The 22,057-nt window shown below is 40.0% G+C and overlaps 1 protein-coding gene and 1 pseudogene across 2 annotated transcripts in view; one reads left to right on the forward strand and one right to left on the reverse strand.

The window, feature by feature from the left end:
• The window catches only part of LOC102011274, a 95,969-nt pseudogene extending 90,287 nt beyond the window's left edge, over nucleotides 1-5,682 (forward strand).
• A 4,932-nt stretch (nucleotides 5,683-10,614) lies between these two features.
• The window catches only part of Mogat1 (monoacylglycerol O-acyltransferase 1), a 34,197-nt gene continuing 22,754 nt past the window's right edge, over nucleotides 10,615-22,057 (reverse strand). For both annotated transcript variants that reach the window (XM_013519772.1, XM_005395492.1), the window contains exons 4-6: nucleotides 19,906-20,080; nucleotides 18,713-18,912; nucleotides 10,615-10,951 (exon numbers count right to left, since the gene is read on the reverse strand). In XM_013519772.1, the coding sequence (XP_013375226.1) occupies nucleotides 10,797-10,951; nucleotides 18,713-18,912; nucleotides 19,906-20,080 (530 nt within the window). In that variant the 3' untranslated portion in view covers nucleotides 10,615-10,796. The remainder of the gene's footprint in view (nucleotides 10,952-18,712; nucleotides 18,913-19,905; nucleotides 20,081-22,057) is intronic.

Consider the following 22,057-nt stretch of genomic DNA (forward strand, 5'->3'; position numbering starts at 1 on the left):
AGCCTGAACTACATAGAGAGACTCTGTTTCAAAAAACAAAAAAAATAGGGCTGGGGATGTAGCTCAGTAGCACAGCGCCTGCCTGGCAAGCTTGAGGCCCTGAGTTCAATTCCTGGAACCAAAAAAACAAAATATAATAATAATAAGAAGAAGATGAAGATGAAGAAAAAGAAGAAACACTACCAGGTCTCAAAAGTGGAAGTTATCAGTTTTGTCATACAAAGTGAGACACATAACATTCTCAACATATTTTTATTTAAAAAATAAACTTATGAGGTTTTTTACCTATTTTTTTGGCAAGTGATTGACTTGATTTTATATGACAACTTCGTTAAGATATAGTACCCATACCAAAAATTACCCATTTGAAAGGTGGAATTCAGGGGATCTCATATATTCGCAGCATTGTGCCACCAGGCGTATGATCTAATTTTACAATATTTTTAATAAAGAAACTTTATATCCTTTAGCAGTGAATGACTCGATCTGGAATCTATGAATGTTCTCACAACTTTTTGAATTTCTAAATCAGAGAGGTTTCGTTCTTATGCCAACTGCCCAAGACCATGGCATTTCCTGACTTCTGTTTCCTCCCGTGGCCCTTGTTCTTGTTTCATTCATCTGCACTTGCAGTTTCAGTGAGCACCACCCATGCACTTTGCTTTTTAGAAACTCCCATCAAAAGAATTTAAAGTACAACTCTACAGTAGCAGAATTTTCAGTGCTCATAATTTCACTGCAGTTCATTTGCTGATATTCATCTGTATCAATTCAGAGGTGTGGGAAATGAAAAGTATTCTATCCAGGTCAAAGGTCATATGCACATGTTTATCAGTGGGGCATGAAAACACATTTATTGGTCAAAATATACAAACTGAGACTTTTTTAAAAAACACAGAGCAATATTTTCCATATAGAAAAGATAAAGCTTCACCATCTCCCATAAAAGGGTGTCGACAAGTAATGAACTCTGTTCTTCCACAGGTTTGAATGATATTAAGGAAAGCCTCTGTCCTTGTCACTTCCTCATCACTGAGACACAATACCCAACCACTCACACCTTAAAGGAGGAGAGGTTTACTTGTGCTATGGTTACAGCCCATGGTCAGCTGGCTCCCAGACAGAAACAGCATAGCAAGGGAAAGCTGTGCACAATTTGGCCATCAGGAAGCAGAGAGCAAGGTCAGGGTCTCACTGATTCCTGAAATGCCCTCAAACCATCTTTCCTATTGCCCTAATGCAAAGTATTTTTTGTAATGCTAATATTTTCAGCTACCGTACTCTCCTTTGCTCCAATTCTGAAGGAGGTTCCTTTCTGACAAAACTAAAAACTGTAGATATGCTTTTTGCTTCTGTTTCCATTGTGAATCTCACTCAAACTGACAAGCAGTACCCATGCTACAGCCTGAACACAAGTCTGCAGTGAAAGTTCCTCCACCAGAATAATAGTCTGCTGCTATTAATTTCAATCTCCTGCAAAGTCTCAGGACATGAGTAAAATGTAGACGAATTTTCTCCCAGAGGATAACACAGATGGTCTTGAGTCCAAATGCCAGTGGAGTCCTTATTCTCAACTAAAACCTTCTGAACCTGCATTTTACAGTCTGCATTTCTATCAGCATTCTTGTTTTCTGGGCTCCAATAAGAATCTCCTATCGAGTTCAGCTTACACATTCCATTGTTTCTCTAGCTGGCATCAAAAAACTTTCCAAATTCCTCTAACAATCTAGTCCTAAAGGCTTCTAAACCACACAATCAGGTATAGTCATGGAACAGCCCACTTCTGGTACCAAAATCTGTCTTAGTATGTTCTCCATACTGAGGCATAGTATCCAACACCCACAACTTAAAGAAGAAGAGGTTTATTTTTGCACACACTTACAGTCCATGGTTAGCTGGCTTCTAGCCAGAAATGGCATGGCAGTGAAAAGTCTCTCAGTCATGGTGACCAGGAACCAAAGAGGAAAGTGAGAAGCCATGAAGGATAATATGCCCTTCCAAGTCACTCCTGCCTCTGCTAACCAGGCCCCACCTCCGACCAGCACATTCAGCTACAGTGCCCTCAGATCCAATCACCTTCCAAAAGCCCAGCTTCTGAGTGCATGAGAGTTTTGGGGGTCATTCTTGATCTAAACCACTATACCTCGTAGGTAAATTTCTCTTATTTTTATTTAAAGAATTAAATTATTTCTTAGAAACAAATTACTAAAAGTCATTATGATCCTGGGGAATTTCAGTGGCAATTTGTGTTTTATGTAAACTAAGAAAAGAAGATAATCATTTCCGTTCACTGCATTTCCTAGAAGAGCAATAAAGTAAGTATAGAAGAGAAAAGGCAAATTTACCAGTTAAATTTCTCTAACCAGATGTTATTAAGAAGAATGATAAAATGTCAAGCAGAGACCACAGAGACAGAGCTATTTACTCCTAACTCCACTGACATGGGGAGGATGTGAGCCCGGGTCACCCAGCCAGGTATCAGAAGCCTAGAAAAGAGAGGGCCATCTGAAATAAAATCCTGGAGTATAGGAAAGGGTGAGAGAATTAGGGATTCTCGGTATCCTAACATCACTGGACATTCATATAGTAGGATTTAGAATTCCACCAGAAAGTGATAAACCCCAAATTGGTCTGGAAATAAAGCAAGGGAGAATTACATAGCCCTTGAGAACATAAAGAATGTCAGGTTCACATCTCTTCTTAAAGAAGCCTACAATAATTCCCAACCAGTGTATAAGAACTATTTTAAAAAAGAAAAAAGCAGCTGTGACAAGCCAGCTGCATAAGGCTGGACCATAATAGATTCTGAGCCTGGGGCTGTCAATAAGATAACAAGCTCTACTTCCTGTCTGAGTAACAGAGGAGCCTTGACCCACACTTGTGATTAAGACCAAACAAAGGAAGATCCTTTTCTCGGTCCTCCAGTCACTGAGGCAGAAGGTACCTTGCCTTACCCACAGCTCCAATGCCTAAGGCTCTAGTGCACTTTGAAACCTTAGGTTTTTCCCAGGATAGACCACCAAGATAGATCTTATAAAACAGAAAAAAATCCATAACATGGTGTAGTATCTCAAAAAAGAAAAATATTCTCAATACCAGTAAAACAGCTTCCTTCAGAGTTGTGCAATTTCTTGCTTAATGTGTGCTATGGTTTGTGTCTGCATGTCCCCCCAAATCCTCATGCAGTCATGGGACAGGCTTCTAGATATTTGACTGATCCATAGTCCAATGCTGGGATTATGGGTGTTAGTGCTACACTGCCATGGGGTGGGTAGTTTGCATAGGTAAGGGAGAGAAAGAGGCTGCTTGCAGCCACACCTCCCTTTTGCTCTTGTTGCTTTTGCTATCTTCTGCTGCCATGAACAGTTGCCCTGTGCCATGTGCCACTCTGCCTTAGAGCCAGCCAACTATAGACTGAAACCTCCACAGACTATGAGCTAAATAAACCTTTCCTTCCTTACTTTTAGGCATCGGGTATTTTGTCTCAGCAATGAGAGAAAAGTAACCAAGACAATGTATAATTTTTAACCATAGTCTACTTTTTGATACTTCTGTTTTACAGAAGATTCTTAGGTTTATCAGTCAATGACTGTGGAGGACCACCTGGGTGACTCTCCTTGAAGGAGCAATTATTTCCATTTTGGCTGAACCTGACCCTATTTCCATGTATTGATATATACAGAGCTGGCTAGGACTATTCCTTATCCCTTCAATTGGCTTTAAACAATGCATATGGGTCCAGCTGAGGTGCTGATCTAAATCTAAGAAGGTGGCAGGTGTGTTTCCCCAGACACTACCTCCCCTCCGCTGTTGCTCCCTCGAGTGAGTGGGGATGAAGCAGGATATAGAGTCAGTGCTCCACACTGTCGTGGCTGGGATCAAGCTTTGAGATAGAGGCTATGACTTTCTGGGGTTTGAAAGATTACGCATCGGAACTGAGGCACCAACCCCAAAACATTAAATATTGTCTCACTTGTGTTATGCAGATTACTCTTTCTGCATATCCTTCTCTCTGCATATTGCAGAGGTGATTTCAGGCCTCCTACCTAGCTCTGCTCACAGCGCTCACCTACTTCCTGAGATTCTCACAGTCACTCAACCTCAAGCCACTCCCTTCTTCATGAATGAATAAAACGTGGGTTCTGCCTTGAGTGGAGGCCTTCATTCTGGATATCCTTCATGGTGGCTGGACTTAGGACCCCTTGGCTCCTGTAACTACAAACATGCCTTAGTGTCTTTATTCTCACTGTGTGTTGCACTGGAAGTGGTAGATTAAATTAACTCTCTAGAATTCCAATACCTTCTCCATGGGATTAAAAATATAAACTTCAGAGGTTTCCGCCACCCCCTCCTTGCTCCACGTCAGAAGGAAACAGGCAGAGTGGCCAACAGGGCGGAACGCAGGTGGCACAAGAAGCAGATCCAGGTAGCAAAGTTGGTGAACCATCTAAAGAAGAGAAGGCTGTGCTAAGTATCTTTGATTTAACTATCCAACAAAATCCACAAATACAATGGGTCACCGGGTTGATTATTTTATTGCTCCAAAAGCAGTGGATTGCCTCTTGGATTCAAAGTGGGCAAAAGCCAAGAAAGGAGAGGAAGCTTTATTTACAACCAGGGAGTCTGTGGATGACTACTGCAACAGGCTTTTAAAGAAACACTTTTTTCACCAAGCACTTAAAGTAATGAAATGAAGTATGATAAAGATACAAAGAAAGAAAAAGATAAAGGAAAAACTGAAAGTGGAAAAGAAGAGGATAAAAAAAGCAAGAAAGAAAGTACCAAGGAAGGAAAGACAAAACAGGAAAAAAAGAAAAAAAAGATGGTGAAAAGGAACACTCTAAAAAAGAAGAAACTCTGGGAACTCCCAAAAAGAAGGAAACTAAGAAAAAATTCCAACTTGAACCACATGATGACCAAGTTTTTCTGGATGACAATGAGGTTTATGTGTGGATCTATGACCCAGTTCATATTAAAACATTTGTCATGGGATTAATTCTTGTGATGGCAGTAATAGCAGCCACCCTCTTCCCACTTTGGCCAACAGAAACGAGAGTAGGTGTTTATTACCTCAGTGTGGGCGCAGGCTGCTTTGTAGCCAGCATTCTTCTCCTTGCCGTTGCTTGTTGCATTCTGTTTCTCATCATTTGGCTTATAACTGGAGGAAGGCACCACTTTTGGTTCTTGCCTAATCTGACTGCTGACATGGGCTTCATTGACTCCTTCAGGCCTTTGTACATACATGAATACAAGGGACCAAAAGCAGACTTCAAGAAAGATGAAAACTCTGAAACCAAAAAACAGCAGAAGTCTGACAGTGAGGAAAAGTCAGACAGTGAGAAAAAGAAAGATGAGGAAGGAAAAGTAGGAGCGGGAAATCATGGATCAGAAGGCTCAGGTGGAGAACGGCATTCAGACAGACAGTGACAGGAGGGAAGATAACAGATCCCAGCACAGTAGTGGAAATGGGAATGATTTTGAAATGATCACAAAAGAGGAACTGCAACAGCAAACAGATGGGGATTGTGAAGAGGAACAGGAAGGCAACGCTGGAGAAACAGCTAGATCTTCACGCAAAAAATCAGTCTGATTTGGGGACTGAATAAGTGCAAGAGGTTGGATTTTCTGTATGGGCAGATCATCATAATGTACATGTGGCATTTGAAGCCTTCTTTAAGTCCATTTGCTGAAAGCATTTGACAGCCAAGAAGTTCTATTCAGTCCTTCATTTTATAGAATATTGGTACTATTATTGGTACAGTCTAAAGCCATTAATAAGTTTTATGCATTTGATAATTTTATGTAAGTAGGTCTCATTTTGATAGTTATCAAAGATGCATTTTCCATATGAACTTTAGATTCACAGCATTTTGATAGTTGTATGGCTTTTTACTGTTATGTTAATCAAAATAAAAGGATTAAACTCCAACATGCAGATTATTCATAGTTTATGTAGCCATTTCACAGTTTCTTTAGGTAAAAATGCTTAAACTCATTGTTCTTGGTAGTTATACTTTTTTTTCATTATAAAATTCTACCAGGCAATTTCTTAAAGATTCTGAGTTAGCAGTGTTCAAACTTTGTTTGGAAAAGGCAAACTAGTGGCAATGCAGGAACATTTTTGATTTAGCTACACATTCTTCCTTCCAGCTTAGGAAATCCAAGCTGAGTTGTACACTTGACTCAGAGAAAGATGGTCATCTCCAGCAGGAACGTGAAGCGCTCTGGTTGGAAGGTGGTGGCTCTCCCTTCCTCCCCATCCCCTTGTCATAATGTAAAGCGTATTCTGTACATAATTTACAAATAAAACATTTTATTTAAATTGTTACTTATTATTTAGACATTTCTCAACACTTAAATTTGTAAAATTAAGATCATGTAAGGTTATGTTTTTAAAGAAATGGAAGTTTGGATAACCCATGGGACATCTGTAATTTTTCTACAGCAGCTTCAGTTTTGTGCCAACATTCCATGTATTTGAATATAAATAAGAATTGATCCTTACCAAATAAGAGCAGATGTTTGTAGGCCTTAATGTTCATTTTGATTTATTTTAAATCTTTGCATTCAGAAATGGGGTACTGTATTTTCAGAACGAGGGGCACTGCTGTGAAAGGTAATTTACTGTTCTAAAATATCAATTTAAAATAAAGGCTATAAAAGAAAAAAATATATATAAACTTCCTGGGCCTCAGTGAGGACCAGGAAGGGCTCTCTATAAATGATCGTGGGCTAATGGTACCGCTTGTTTAATCTGGGACACAGGATTACGAATCCAGTGAGTGTCGATCTGTGTGAACCTCATAGGGGTTTGATTGCTTCATCTGCAGAGAGAACAATTACACTACAGTGGCTCTTCTTGCTCTGAAACTTGTTTTTTGACTCAACGCACCCAAAATTCAGTTTGGTGTTCACGAAGATACTGCTGAAAGCCTGCTCTGTTAGGGACAGGAGCAACTTGCCAATGAGAAACTCATCATGCCATGGGTTAATTATGGATGGAGGGAACCTTCTCTTTTTCACATAATGCCTAAGGGGATCACAAATCCCCTACGGATTGAAGGTACTAAACTCCAGGGGTTTGGGAAGGGTTACCTGCAATTGTTGAAACATAAGGTACCAGAGAAATCCTTTTATTTTATTTATTTATTTATTTGGTAATGGGGATCAAACTCAGGACCTTGCGCTTGGCAGGCAGGCCCTTGTTTTAAAGATAGATAATTACTTCTGGGTTTATCATGATAAAGAAACTAGAGAAAGTGCTTGTATATTTTAGAAGTCGCCCTGTCTTTCTCCTTCAAAAATATATGCAAATTCTACTTGAAGTAATCATTCCAGCCAGCCCCACAAGTAGATATTATATCACTTACATTAAGAAATGCAAATATGCCAACTAACTATCTTGGTCTACTTGGGAAAAAAAAATCAACAAATCTCAACAATGGTATCTCTCTCTTCTTTGTTTGTTTTGGTTTGGTTTTTGAGACAGTCTCACTATGTTGTCCAGGCTGGCCTTGAACTCATGGTGATCCTCCTGCCTCTGCCTCCTGAGTGCTGTGGTTATAGGCATGTGCCACCATACCTGGCTAGTGTCTCTTTTAAAGGAAAGAAATACACAGAAAATGTACCCCAAAACCGTTTTCATATTCATGCCACTCTTTGCTAGTCTGCATGATAGTTTTAATGAGATGCAAAGATATTACAACCAGAATCCATACTTTCACAAAAGGAATACCTTCTACTGAAAATAAGGATTTCACCTTTAGTCCTGTGCATATGGTAACTATCCCATCAGGACCTTTGTGGTGCACGTGCTGTGACTTTTTATAGCTGGGACTGAGGGTTTGCACTAAAAGGTCTAGCACTGTAGGGCACAGTGGTGCACAGCTATAATCCCTGACACTCGGGATGCGGAGGCAGGAGGATTGCAAGTTCAAACCCAGCCTAGGTGACTTAGTGAGATTGTCTCTCAAAATAATAAATAAGTAAATAAAAGGTCCGGGTATGTAACTCAGGTTGGCTATTGACACTGTCATATCAAAAACTTTTAGCTTCAGGATAAAGGAAATGACTCAGTCTGCTTTCTGCACACAAAGAAAACAGAGGAGAAAGAAATGTCCAAATCAAAAACATCCAGGACATTTTCCTATGGCAACAGGCTGAGTTATTTCATAATGCTCTGGGTTATTTTTGTTGTTGTGTTTATTTTGCTTTAAAATCATTGCACAATACATGGGAAACTTTAAAAGAGACTTTTGTCAGACCACACCAGTGAATATAATATAGAACCTGCATTTGTGTGATAGCAAAAATTCATATCAGATTTATTTACAACCTATAGGGTGATATGGAACTTCTGGTTATGCTTTGACTATATGAAAGAATTCTGGGATGGCTGGATTAAGTCCTCGGGAGACCCTCAGAAGTGAAGAGATAATTCTATTCACTGCCACATGTACTAAAACATAACACATTACGTATGTCAAAATTAAAGTTGCTATGTTCCAATTTTTTAATGGTAAAATCTAAGCAAATTCATGAAAATTTTTCTGATTTTTGATTGCCTCTGCTTTAAGTGTGAATTTTAACTGCCTCCTGGGTAATGCGTCACCAGCTTTTAACACACTTCTTTAAAGGGTTACAATTCATGGATTTGTAATACCTCAAAGGACCTGTTTTGACAAAAAAAATTGAATTGATTTCAAGGTCATGGATCGGTCGTTGGATACTTGGATCACCCAGCTAGTGTGAAGTTAAAGGAATTCAGACCAAAAAAAAAAAACCCTCATGCAAAACAACTGAGAAGGCTCACTTTCTAGTGTGGGAGATGCATTTCTTCTTAGAGATCTCACCCAGAAGAACTTTGTTTTGCTATTGCTGAACCCAACCCATGCTCCAGTCCAAAGGTTAGTGTTTCAAATCTTAGAAGTTGAAGGACCTTTTACCAACAAGTCTGAAGGTAAATTGGTTTTATTGATCATAAACACCTAGTGTGGAACAAGTACAGGTGCAAACATCTGGGAATGAACATTGTTTGGAACCAAGACATTCTTCTTACTTAGGTTCGAGTTACTTAATGCTTAGCAACTAATGACCTGAAAACTCCTTCTGACTTGCTATTGATGAAATAGCTTACGGTACCACCAGTTACTGAGGCAGGACAATTGGACATGGGAAATTTCTCCTTTTGAAAATGGGCAGCTTAGTCACTTTCCTGTCACTGGGACACAATACCCGACACCCACATTTTAAAAGAGGTGAGGTTTATTTTGACTCACAGTTTAATGCCATGGTGAGCTGACTTTATGGCAGAAACAGGATGACAGGGGCTCCTGGCCTATGTAACACGTGATTTTTCAGTACGTGTGGCAGAAAATGGAGTTCTCTCTTCAGCTCTTAGGGTCTCCAGGCCACAAGAGCCAGGAAGCAGAGAGGGAAGACAGGAACCAGGGACAAGAATATCGCCTTCAAGGTCACACTCACAGTGAGTCCCCGCTAACCAGACCCCACCTCCTACCCACACCTTCAGCCACTGGATTCATTAGTGGAGAAATCTACTGGTGAGTATAGTGCCCCCTGATCTAATCATCTAAGTACATGAGACTCTTGGGACCATTTTAGATCTAAAACATAAGTGGGTCTTAACACATGTCTCATTCTACAGATTAGCTTTAAAAATCTTCATATCTTAGCAAAGTGTGTATGTTGAACTACTAATACACTCACTAAAGAAGTGCTTATTTTGTGCCTAGTTGGTGCCATAGCTAACCCAGGCACTCGGGAAACACCAGGAAGGAGAGGAAAGCGCCCTGCTAACTCTGGTTTGGAGAAGATTCAACCTTAGACTGCTGTAAGCTGGACACCTCTCACCAGGAAGGGTACTTTCTTTCAGAGCTTGTTGTAAAATGAAAAGACCATTTGGGAAGAAATTTGAAAGTAAATCCATTATCATGAGAACTTTTAGGAACTCCCGGCATTCTAAACATGTGCAAAAGTATGCTTCACCAATAGACCTGCATGACTCTAGCAAATACAGGCTGCAAAGCAGGAACACGAGGAGACAGACTTTCATCCCTGTGGGTTTCCATGTGACAAACTCATCCTATTTCTGAACTGGCATAAAAATGCGGGGCTGTTGTGTAAAAATGTGTTGCTATAACATATAACAGATCAAAATATGCAAGTATGAAATGTGACATTATTCACTAAGAAACAGCTTGTTTAAAAAGAAAAAAACCTCTTCTAATTCTGTGTAAAGCAAATTATTTTACAGTCTCCAAATGTCCCAGCGGTGCTGAACAAAAGCTGCCATACTTAGTGAAAACAACACCTTGCATTATTATGCTGTTTAGTAAAATGGGCTTTTTGGTTTTTCTTGTTTTTTTCTCCGGTACCGGGAACCGAACTCACGACCTTGCGCTTGCCAGGCAGGCGCTTTGCCGCTGAGCTAAATCCCCAGCCCCAAAATGGGCTTTTTGAAGCTGTCATTTTTCTATTTGGAGGGGAAGCACATGGATAGTGCTATACCTTTCCATTATCTATAAGATATTTTACTTTTCCAAAATGAGGGAAAACATGGAAAGTCTTACAGTCATCTCCAATCTTTTGCAGTGGTCATCTACTGTATTTTTTATTTACTAGAGGTAAAAATCAACATCTATCACCGTAAATAATACCTTTCAGTCAGTCACAAAGTTGATTTCAGAATACAAAGGGGTGGGGGAGATTAACTTCCAGAGGATTTACTCTCTCAGAGGGGTGCTGACTTGTGCTCTTTATGCTTTGTGAGAGTAAGGTCATTGAAGAGTGAGCGTCTCGTGTTCCGCAACACCATACTTCCCTTTGTGCTCCTCAAATAACTTCCTCAGCTCCTCCATATACGTCTGGTGCAGCTCATCAATCTGCTCCTGCGTCGGGTGTAGAGTCTGCTGAACAGGGATTGGGCGGCCGACTGCAAAAATAGAGACCGCATCATCCACGAAGAATCACACCACTCCAGCGCGGCCTCCCGCCCCCTGGGCCAGCTGCGGCAAGGTCTGCCAATCAGAGCCCCTCAGCCTGTCTCTCCAAGCCTTTCTTCCTTCCACTGGCTGCCTGCGGTCTCACACCATCCCACGGGGTGACAAATAAAGAACTCTCCTTCACAGCTGACACTGGATTGCCAGGGTCCTTGTGGTTTTGACTTGGAGTGAAACGAGCTACTGTGCTGCCTGCAGCTGTGAGGGAAAGGGACACAGCAGTGTGTCCACGTCACCAGCATCTCTCTCTGGTACAGCGACAGCCAGACCACAGCACGCTGATTATGACCAACTCTGAAATCTTCCAGTCACAGGGCCTCCCTCTATTCTGACTCTTAAAAATCTTTCTTAACATCTAACAGTGCACATATCCTCATAGCTAAGGGTCTGAACTAGAGAAATACACATTACAAGGGTTCCACTGTTTGTAATACTTGGCAACTAAAAAGCAACTGAAAGTCTCAACAGAAAAGCTATCAAATAAACCACAAAACATCCACTCAGTGGAATCTTAGGCAGTGATATTCTTTAAAAAGAGATAATGTAAATAGGTATAGACACATACACATATACGGAAAGGTGTCTAAAACTCATTAAGTGGAAAAGTAAGTTGGAAAATGAAGTGTGATCCTATTTATGAAAACATATTTATATTTCTAGATGCATTAATGTTGCTAGTGCACAGAAAAATACCTGGAAAAATAAAACAACAGTTCCTCTAGAGAAACAGAGATGGAGGAACTTGTATTTTTTCTGTATTGTATGAATTCCTTACAAATGAGAATGAATTTATGTTTTAGATGTATAATTACAAACAGACTAATTAATTAAAAATAAGTCTGCCTACTTCTATGCACCTTTTAAACATATTTATGTTATAAACATGTCTCATTCGGCTACTTAGAAAATTCAAAAGCACACGCAGCTTTGGTGCTCAAACTCACGGCACCACCTGCTGGTCTGATGCTGCTACTGACGCCAAGGGTTGAAAAGGTGTAGTATGGTTGGCCACCAACTGGGCAGTACACCCCTTCTGACCTTTAATAAGCTTGGGCATGAGGCCAATGCATGAGGCTGCAAGTAAGGAATGGAGCCGACCATGGAGGTGGCTTTTTTTGTCTTACCCTGGTTTGCTCCAAGGTTGCAAGGCTTAGACCCGTGTCAGTACTAGAAGGTGTCTGGCTAACAGAAAACTCAGCAAATGTTAACTAATAGAACAGGAAGAAAGTGGTGAAAGACATCTGTCTGTATGGGAGGTGAGGATGGTCAGAGAAGGGAGTGTTACACACACATCTGTATGACAACATTAATAATCTCAAACTGTATTTCACTACAGCTTCCAGAAAGTCTTGCGCAGTTTGATAGCTTGTGTGATTCCATTTTGTTTGTTTCTTTTAGATTTTTTTTGCGTCAAGGTCTCACTTTTTAGAGCAGGCTGGCTTTGAACTCACTAAGTAGCCTAGGCTGGCCTCAAACTTGCAGCGATCTTCCTGCCCCAACCTCCTGAAGGCTAGGATTTTGGGCATGTGTCACCACACCCAAATGCTTGCGTGATTTCTTTGTTTTCAGGCGTTTTTGTTTGTTTGTTTGTTTGTTTGTTTTGTCTTTTTGAGACAGGGTCTCACTATGGAGCTCAGGCTGGCCTTGAGCTCACTTTGTAGCCCAGGCTGGCTTCAAACTTGCAAGGATCCTCCTGCCTCCGCCTCCCGAGTGCTAGGATTACAGGCATGCACTACCACGCCTACCTTGCATGATTTCTAATCCTGAAGTTTTAACTTCATTGAATTAAGAAGTATCTAGCACATAAGTAAAGCACACTCCTGGGTGGCTGTGGGTACTGCATATAGCTTCTCACCCATTCATCTCTTGCATTCTCCCCTGCTGAGCTTCCCAGAAGCCGTAAACTAAGCAGCTTTGCTTGGCAATGCTTTGCCGCCATGATGTTTCTGCTTAAAGGCAGCCTATTATGGATTGAAACCATAAGCAAATTAAACTTCTCCTCCTTTCATTTGTAGGTATCAGTCCTGGTGTCTCAGTGATGGGAAGGCTAATTTTCCTCCCATGTCAAATTGACATCACTTCTTAATTGAGTACGCAGTACCGAAACACCACCGTCTCACTGCAGCTGTGGTTGTTAATATGGACTAGGAGACACTGAGGTGGTGATGGAGTGAAACCGGAAGCTGATGGAGGCAAAAAGCACCAGGCTAGCCTGGGACTGCCCTGAGCCCATCAGCAAGTTCTCTGAGCAAGTAAACTTCTCTTCACCCTTGACTTTTACATATAAGGGATAAAAGAGTAGAAGCAAATGATCTCAAAATTTCCTTCCATCTCTGAGTTTTGAGGGGAAAAAATGAGAAATCCACAGGCACATCTACCAGCAAATTTATAATTTTACAGAAATAATTCCTATTTTCTTAGTGAAACTACCCAGTGGCAGAGGTCAATAAAATAATTCAGTGCGGGGCTGGGGACTGACAAAGGACACAGCATTCTAAGATGAGGTTTTTATGGTTTTTATTGTTTTCTGGTGCTGTGTACTGAACCCACAGCCTTATGCATGCGAAGTGCTCTAACACTGAGCTACACCCCCAGCACCCAGCTTACTTTAACTAGGGCTTAGGTATCTGAATCTGTGAGTCTTCTTTCCTAGGAGCTATTTTCTAATTAATTTCAGTGCCGTTTTTTTCTTATTAGTAGTTTTTTGTTTGTTTGTTTCAGATGATTGTCCCGGAGAGCTCAAATATGCCCACAGATAGTGAATTAATCATGATACTTTCCCTTTTAAAATGAAACATACATGGTCGATGGTTTTATTTGCTTGTAGGGATGGGCTCTGAGCAGACTGCGCTGCAGCGCGGACACTGGGCATCCATGCCTTCTCTGTCATGGGGTCTCAGAAGGGACCTTTGCCTTCCGCAGACATGAGGGCAGGGAAAGTGCAGCACATCAAGGCGTTGGCCATGAGGGCCCCTATCTCGCTTCCAGTCCCAGCCTCCTTGCAATTTAGGCCCAGCACTATTTCCTGGGGCCTCGGCACATTGAGACCCTGGTGTATTAGACGTTTTTATTACTTTTTAGCTCTTACAACTCTACTGCTGTGTGAGTCTAACAAAAGGATCCACTTAGAACTGTTCTGAACTGAGTTATCACAACTGGAGATTTTCTGAAAGGGGTCCCTGGAGACCTCAGAAGACTGGAATTCTCTCTATCCACAAAAACAAGACTTTTTACTACTAAACATTCACTAGAGCTGTATGGAAATTCTGCAGAATTTCTTTTTACAACAAAAGGAAAAAGAAAAACAGCTACATTAGGTTGTTCTTGGAAATAGAACTTCTTTAGACTGGAAAAACCAAACTGCTTGTGGGGGAGTCAGGAATCACAACTTTTATTTATGTTTCATTGCTTTGAATTGCTGTTTCTATTTCCAGTGTCCTCCAACTAGTCAAGATTATTTACGCATTTGTGGCCTAACATTTTTTCCTTCCATCTTTTTTTTTGCCCCCTCTTTCCTTCCCCCTCCCGCCTCTCTTATTTTCCTTCCCATTTGCACATGTTCTTCCTTCTTCCCAATATCTATCCCCCACTGTGCTCCTTATTTACCCTTCGCGTTTCTCACACAAGGGAAACAAAGCAATATTTAAACTTGTGAGTCTGGTTTATTTCACTTAACATTATGGTCTCAAGGTGCATTTATTTTCCTGCAAATGACTTTATTTTATCCTTCTTTATGGCAGAGTAGTACTACATTGTATATAAATGCCACATTTTCCTTATCCTTTCATCTTTTGATGGTATCTGGGCTGTTTCCAAGATCTAACTATTACAAATTGTGCTGCTATAAATATGGGTATGGATACATAACCTTGGTGTGATGCTTTTTACTCTTTTGGGAAGATACTTAGAAGGGGAGCAATTGGATCAAATGGAACCTAGTTTTAGCTTTTGGAAAAAAATCTCCATACTGATTTCCATAGTAGTTGTACCAGCTTACACTCCCACCAGCAAAGGAGAAGGGTTCCTTTTTCCCCACAGCCTGCCAGTATTTATTATTGATTGATTTCTTGATGATAGCCATTCTTTCTGGAGTGAGATGGAATCTCAGTGTTGTTTTAATTTGCATCTCTTGAATGACCAGTAATGTTGAGCATTTCTTTTCATAGACTTTTTTGCCATTTGCACTTTTTCATCTGAGAAATGTCTATTCATTTCAGATGCCCATTTTTGGATTGGGCCTTTAAATTTGGGGGATCTAGGCTTTTTTTTAGTTCTTTATATATTCTACATATAGTCCTTTGTCTGAGGAATAGCTGCTAAAATTTTTTTCCCATCCTGTGGGTTGTCTCTTCACTTTGTCAGTGGTTTCTCTTGCTGTATAAAGGCTTTTTAATAAGATGTGATCCCAGTTGTTGATTCTTTGTAATATTTCCTATGTGATCAGGGTTTTGTTCATGAAATCTTTGCCTACATCAATGTCTTCAAGAGTTTTATCTATTCTATCTTTTAGCAGATTTAGTATTTCTGTTTTAATATTTAGATCTTTGAACCATTTCAATTTTAGCTGAGTGCTTGATGAGAGATAAGGGCTGAGGTTCAATTTTCAGCAGGTGGAAAGCCAGTTTTTCCAGCATCACTTATTGAAGAGGCTATCTTTCTTTTAGTGCAGGTCTTTGGACCCTTTGCCAAAAACAAGGTAGCTGAGTGTGCTTAGAGTTGTTTCTGCAGCTTCTGTTCAGTTCTATTTACTTCAGGTGTATTTTTTTTGCCAATACCATGATGTTTCTACTCATTGTAGCTTTTTAGTATAATTTCAAGTCAGGGATTGTGCTGTCCCCTGACTTGCCTTTGTTGCCTAGAATTGATTTTGCCATTTTAGATCTCTTCTGGTTCCAAATGAATTTTAGGATTGTTTTCTCTAGTTCTGTGAGGTATGCTGTTGGTATTTTGATTGGGATTGCACTAAATCTGTATAACAGTTTTGGAAGTATAGCCATTTTTACTATATTGGTTGTGCCTATCCAAGAACTTGGGATATCTTTCCACTTTTTGATACTCTCTTTGATCTCCTTTTTCAGAGTACTGAAGTTTTCAATGTAGAGGTTTTTCACTTCCTTCAGTAGATTGATTCCTAAGTATTTCATTTTTGGGTGCTATTGTGAGAGGTGTGGTTTGCCTAATGGCTCTCTTAGTGAGTTTGTTATCTATGTATGGGAATGCTGTTGATTTTTGAGTGTTACTTTGTATCTAGCTATGCTACTGAATTTGGTTATTAAATCTAGAAGTCTTTTGGTGGAGTTTTGGAGGTCTTCTATGTAGAATATCCTGTCATCCACAAATAATGATAATTTACTTCTTTTCTATCCTATTTCTTTTATTTCTTTCTCTTGTCTAATTGCTCTGGCTAATGTTTCTAGAATTATATTGAATAAGAGTGGTGACAATGGACATCCTTGTCTTGTTCCTGATTTTAGAGTGAAAACTTTCAGTTTTTGTCCAGTTAGTATGATGTTGGCTGTTGATTTGTCATAGACAGCTTTTTATCACATTGAGATAAAGACCATCTATTCCAATTTTCTGTAGGTTTTTTTTTTTTTTATCATGAATGGGTGTTGGACTTTGTCAAATGCATTTTTTGCATCTATTGATATGATCATAAGGTTTTTGTCCTTGGCTCTGTCCATATGGTGTATTACATTTATTGATTTGCATATGTTGAGCCATCCTTGCATCCCTGGGATGAATCTTACTTGGTCATGGTTTTTAATCTCCTTGATGATTTCCTGCATCCTGTTTTCCAGTATCTTATCGCACATTTTTGTGCCTGTGTTCATTAGGGAGAGTGGCTTGCAGTTCTATTCTGGTTGGATTCTTGTTTCCAAAAATGAGTTTGCTTCCCTTTCAATTTCATTAAAGAGTTTGAGGAAGAATGGAGATAGATCTTCTCTAAAGTGCTTGTAAGTTCTCTGCAATGAATTCCTCAGGACTTGGGCTTTTCCTTGTTGGTGGTTTTTCAAATACATCTTCAATTTTACTGACTGATATTGGTTTACTTAGAATTTTTATATTTTCTTCATTTAACTTTGATAATTCTTTTATATCTAGGAATGTGTCCATTTCTTCTGTGTTTTCCATCTTATTTGAGTACAGGTTCTCGAAGTAGGTAGTGATGATCTTCTGGATTGGTGCAGGATCTGTTGTAATTCCACCCTTTTCATTCTTAATTGCATGGATTTCATTCTTTTCTTCTTTTTTGATAAGATGGGCTAGGGGTTTGTCAATTTTATTTAATATTTCCAGGAACCAACTCCTCAATTCATTGATTCTTAGGTTTAATCCATTCCCCTTTAACCAATCAGTTACTTTTTAGGAGAAGCACAACCTGACTATATCAATACCAAATCACTTTATTTCAAAAATTAATCAACCAGGTGATAAAATAATCATTTAACTCAACAGAATGCACTCTGCTTTTAGCAATTATAACTTATTTCTTGTAAGCATATGTTATGTCTAAGTTTTTCAGTGTCAAAATCATGCCTCATAATGTTCTTTCAATCCTTCAAAAAACCAACAATAGTACATTGTACATAAAAAAATCAAAAATGATTAATTAGTGTTTTGACAAAGAAATGTACCAGCTCAATCTTGAAAAATATAGTTATCATCATTAACTTATGTTGGTGTCCCTGATGCACTAATCCACAGGTAGTAAACATTCCATCTGAATTAAAATAAGGCATTGGAAGATGGTGCCATGTGACCACATGTGAAATGAAATGCTCATAAAAATGAAAAGTTAAAAATCTACTTTTGGTGGTGAAACAGATCTAAACTATACCTCACTCTATTTGAATTTTATTGGATGGACTATATATATATATATATATATATATATATATATATATATATATATTATATGTTGTGGGTTAATTCTGCCATGGCGCAGCACTTCCTCATTTCCAACTCTCCAGTGTCCTTCCAACCCAAAGGGTTAGGTACTGTGCTCCTACCCATTAATTAATTACTAATTAATTAACTTAGAGACAAAGTCTCACTGTGTCACCCAGGCTGGTCTCAAACTCCTGGACTTCAGCAATCTTCCCATCTCAGCCTCACAGGTAGCTGGGACTACAGGCATGTGCTACTATGCACAGCTCTGCTCCTGACATTTTACATTTCTGCTTCCTCTCCCATGTCAATTCTCCCAAACATGAAACTTCTAAAACTAAAATTGATCAATATGAGAATGCATATAAATACAGGTAGTCCCCCAAAAGGGCTTTTGCTATAGAAAACTGATGCCTATGTGAATTGACTCTGATGAAAACATCTATTATACAGAACTTTTCATCTGTTTAATAGACTCTGTTCATCAAAGAACCGCTATGATATCATTGGCTGGCAAGGAGAAGCAGATTCATTGCAGAGTATGAGAAACTTTATTTCTAAAACCGGATTCTACTTGTAGTAGAGTAATAGTGTTCCTAAAAGTAGTAAATTCCCACTCAAATGGAAAGTGCAGTGCTTTCATAAATAAAATGCATACTGTAAACTTAGGCTCAAATAACATCTACAGATTATTTAGCTAGGAGGTCCATACCAAAGGCAGTTTTCTTGCATTAGACCATTGCTCAGGAACAATGAACACTGCTCCAAGTAAGATAACAGTTGCATTCCCTATATGTACATACCAACAGTATGGATAGGTTTCCGATGGGGCAAAATCCCAAAACTTTGCTGAAATATTCCTCTGCCATAAATCACTGGCAAAGCAAAAGTCATGCTTCGCTGCAGTCTGTCTTGGACATTTCGAAGCCAGGAGCCTTTAGGATTGTGAATTTGCTTGTACAGATCATTCTCACCAAAAGAAAACACGGGGACCAAGTAGGCCCTGAAAATAACAAAAGGCAGGGAAAGGACTGGAATGATTTATTTTGTCCAGCTGGCTTTTGTAACAAAAACTTAAAAAATTCTTCAATGAGCTCAAGCTTCTCCATACTATCTTGCTAACTTCCTGTCTGAAACAATGAAAACTGCATTATACTTGAAATCCTTTAGGGAGGTGCTGCCCCCAAAGCCGGATGTTGGTGGAATTTTATCCTATAGAAAACTCAAGGTTCCAACCTAGGCCTGGTGACACATGCTTATCACTCTGGGAGGCTGAGGTAGAAAGATCTCAGTTCAAGGCTAGGCTGGGCTCAAAACAAGCAAACAAACAAACAAGAAAAGAAAAAGAAAAAAGTTGGGGAACGCCCTGTGTTCAAGTTCCTGGAGGCTTCTTCTTCATTAGCTTTGTACATTTGCTCCTTTCATTGGAAATTGACACGATGTGTCTAAAATTCAGAGTTTAGTGGTTCTTCTTGTTAATGTGGCATCGATCTAAGTTGGTGGGAAGCTCATACTCCATTCCCTGAGAATATCCACGCCTGTTTTGTTTGTTGTTGTTTTGTTTTTTTGTTTTTTTGAGACAGGGTCTCGCTATGCAGTTCAGGCTGGCCTTGAGCTCACTTTGTAGCCCAGGCTGGTCTTGAATTTGCAATGATCCTCCTGCCTCAGCCTCCCGAGTGCTGGGATTACAGGCATGTGCCACCACACCTGGCTCACGTCTGCTTTTATTTATTCATCCACTTATTTATTTACTTTCTGAGACAAGGTCTCACAATGTGGTCCAGGTTGACCTTGAACTTGTGGTACTCCTGCCTCAGCCTCCCAAGTGCTGGGATTTCAGGTGTTCCTTACCATGCCCGGCTACAAAACCTGCTTTTATTTTAAGATCAACTCAGCCAGGGTCTTTAAGGGATAGAAAAGTATTTTCCTTCTTTGTATTCAGCAAATAATGTCTTAGCCCTCTTGACCCAGTTACCTTAATCAAAAGAACACTTACCCATGGGTCAAAGCAAGTTTCACAAATCCTTTCCGCTGACGGAGATACAGCATGAATGTCCCGGGATGGGCATCCAGTGACTCTTTGGCGCCCCCAATGATGACTACTGAAACGTTTCCTCTACCTTCTTCACTTAACAGGTAGGACAAAGATTTCTTAGAAACTGAAACCAACCCTTAGCAAATAAAACAAAAGTGTAACTAGACCTCCCTTTCCATCAATTAAAATTTTCTACAATATTCTATGGCAATCGTAAACATTTAATAAAATTTCCTACATGGCTTAGCTTTGGAGCTCCGTGCAAGTTGGTAATTTTATCATAGCCAAATCTTTGGTAATGTAATTCCAGTAATAACGTCTAGAGTTTTGAGAAAACCATGGGTTTTGCCTTTAAAATATCACCTGATCCTTCTTACCACTTCTTTGAGTAGATTGTGTATTGCTTATCTCTGCAGGGTCCCATTATTTTACATTCCGGGTACAGAGTGGGCTCTGCACTGGTTAGTGTGCAGAGGCACAGCCATTTGTAGCAGCCTGGACCATTACCCTGGTGGGTCCCTGTGCAGAATTCAAAAGCCCAGCTTCTCCTCCCCGGTCTGCCGTAGATCTTTGCATATACAATGTCCCACTTCCCAATAATCAATATGGATTCTTACTTTCTACACCAGGATTTCAAAAATTTGGTCATTTAATAAGTAATGTAGGCCACTTGCCAGATCCTGACATGCTTTTGAAATGTAGTCTGAGTTCAGCAAATAGTTAAGAAAGTTACATAACTAATCAGACTATAGATCGAGGTTTCCCATGTAAAAATTACTTAAGATTCCTTTGGAGTGGGAAGAAAACCGAAAAGTGTACACATGAAAATACAAACCAGTCGTGACCCACATTTCTGAGATACTTGCTTTTTAATGGTCTATGTTTCCTTTCATTCTGAGTTTCATCCACTTTAAAGTTATAACAGAATATTTTAGACTTTATAAAGACGTAGCACACCTCAACTTGGAAATAAATTGTTAACTTTACTCTGAGTTCCTCCCATTGGAGGAATGTAAAATCATGACAGGGTTCTGGATAACCAGTTTCTCAAAAGAAGAGGAAGAGGGTGAGGGTTACAGGGTAAAGAACCTGAGCCTGCCTAGGCAGGTGTGAACTTTAAGCAAGTTTATGTGCATTCTCCTTTGTGTGAGCTCGGTGGAAACTGAGGCATGTCTCCCACTCCCTGGCCGGCCTGCTGGGTTTCCAGTGCCTCTGGTCACTTCCGCTGACAAGCTCTCTGTCTGCAGGCCACTGTCAAAGCAACTGTGCTAGCCTGTCCATTCTTCTCACTTTCTTAATCACCGCAGTGGGCCATCCCACCAGCATGGTTTCTAGGCTCGTACCTTACCACCCCCTCTGCCAGCTGCTGCCCAAGTGATCCTTCCAACATACAAAATCCCAGCAGGTCCTTTCTGTACAACATCTCTCACTAGTTCTCTGTGGCTTATCTATAGGATAGAATCTGAAGTTCCCTGCATGCATGCAAGGGTGTTGTACTCAGATCCCTGTGACCTGCCAACCCTTAATACACAGAGAGGAATGTGAGCCTTCACACACACACACACACAAACACACACACACACACACACACACACACACACACAAACGGTCTGCTTTGGCTGATACCTGGTGAGCGCTGGTCTCTGGGAGCAATACTGAGAACTCTCTACTTAGAGACAAAGACAGCCTCAGCCTCCACTGGCTACAAGTTTGGATATTCTTATTCAACATTTAAGACATTGAAAGTTTGAGGGAAGGGAAAAGATTTCATGATATCATAAACCAGGGACAGCAGACAGGTTTCATCTTAAGGCCAACTCTAGTGGTAATTGCTGCAGGCGCTGTCTGGAGAAGACTCTGAAATTGACTGCTTGTGTCTGACGCTGCCATGGACAGAGGCACTTGTGTGTCTCATGCCATGAAATTACCACACCTGTTCGCAATTATACTACTCAAACTCACCTGTGGCTATACTTTGAATCAACAAATTGTATATGGTAAATATATTTCTGTGATTTTTTAAAAAAAATTAAAAATTTTTTTTCTTTAATTTTCTCCCTTTTCTGGCATTCTAACCCAGTGTCTGCAAAACAAGGAAAAAAGGGAAGTTTTT

Source organism: Chinchilla lanigera, unplaced genomic scaffold (genome assembly GCF_000276665.1).
Source record: "Chinchilla lanigera isolate Chin_1 unplaced genomic scaffold, ChiLan1.0 scaffold00052, whole genome shotgun sequence".
Lineage (NCBI taxonomy): Eukaryota > Metazoa > Chordata > Mammalia > Rodentia > Chinchillidae > Chinchilla > Chinchilla lanigera.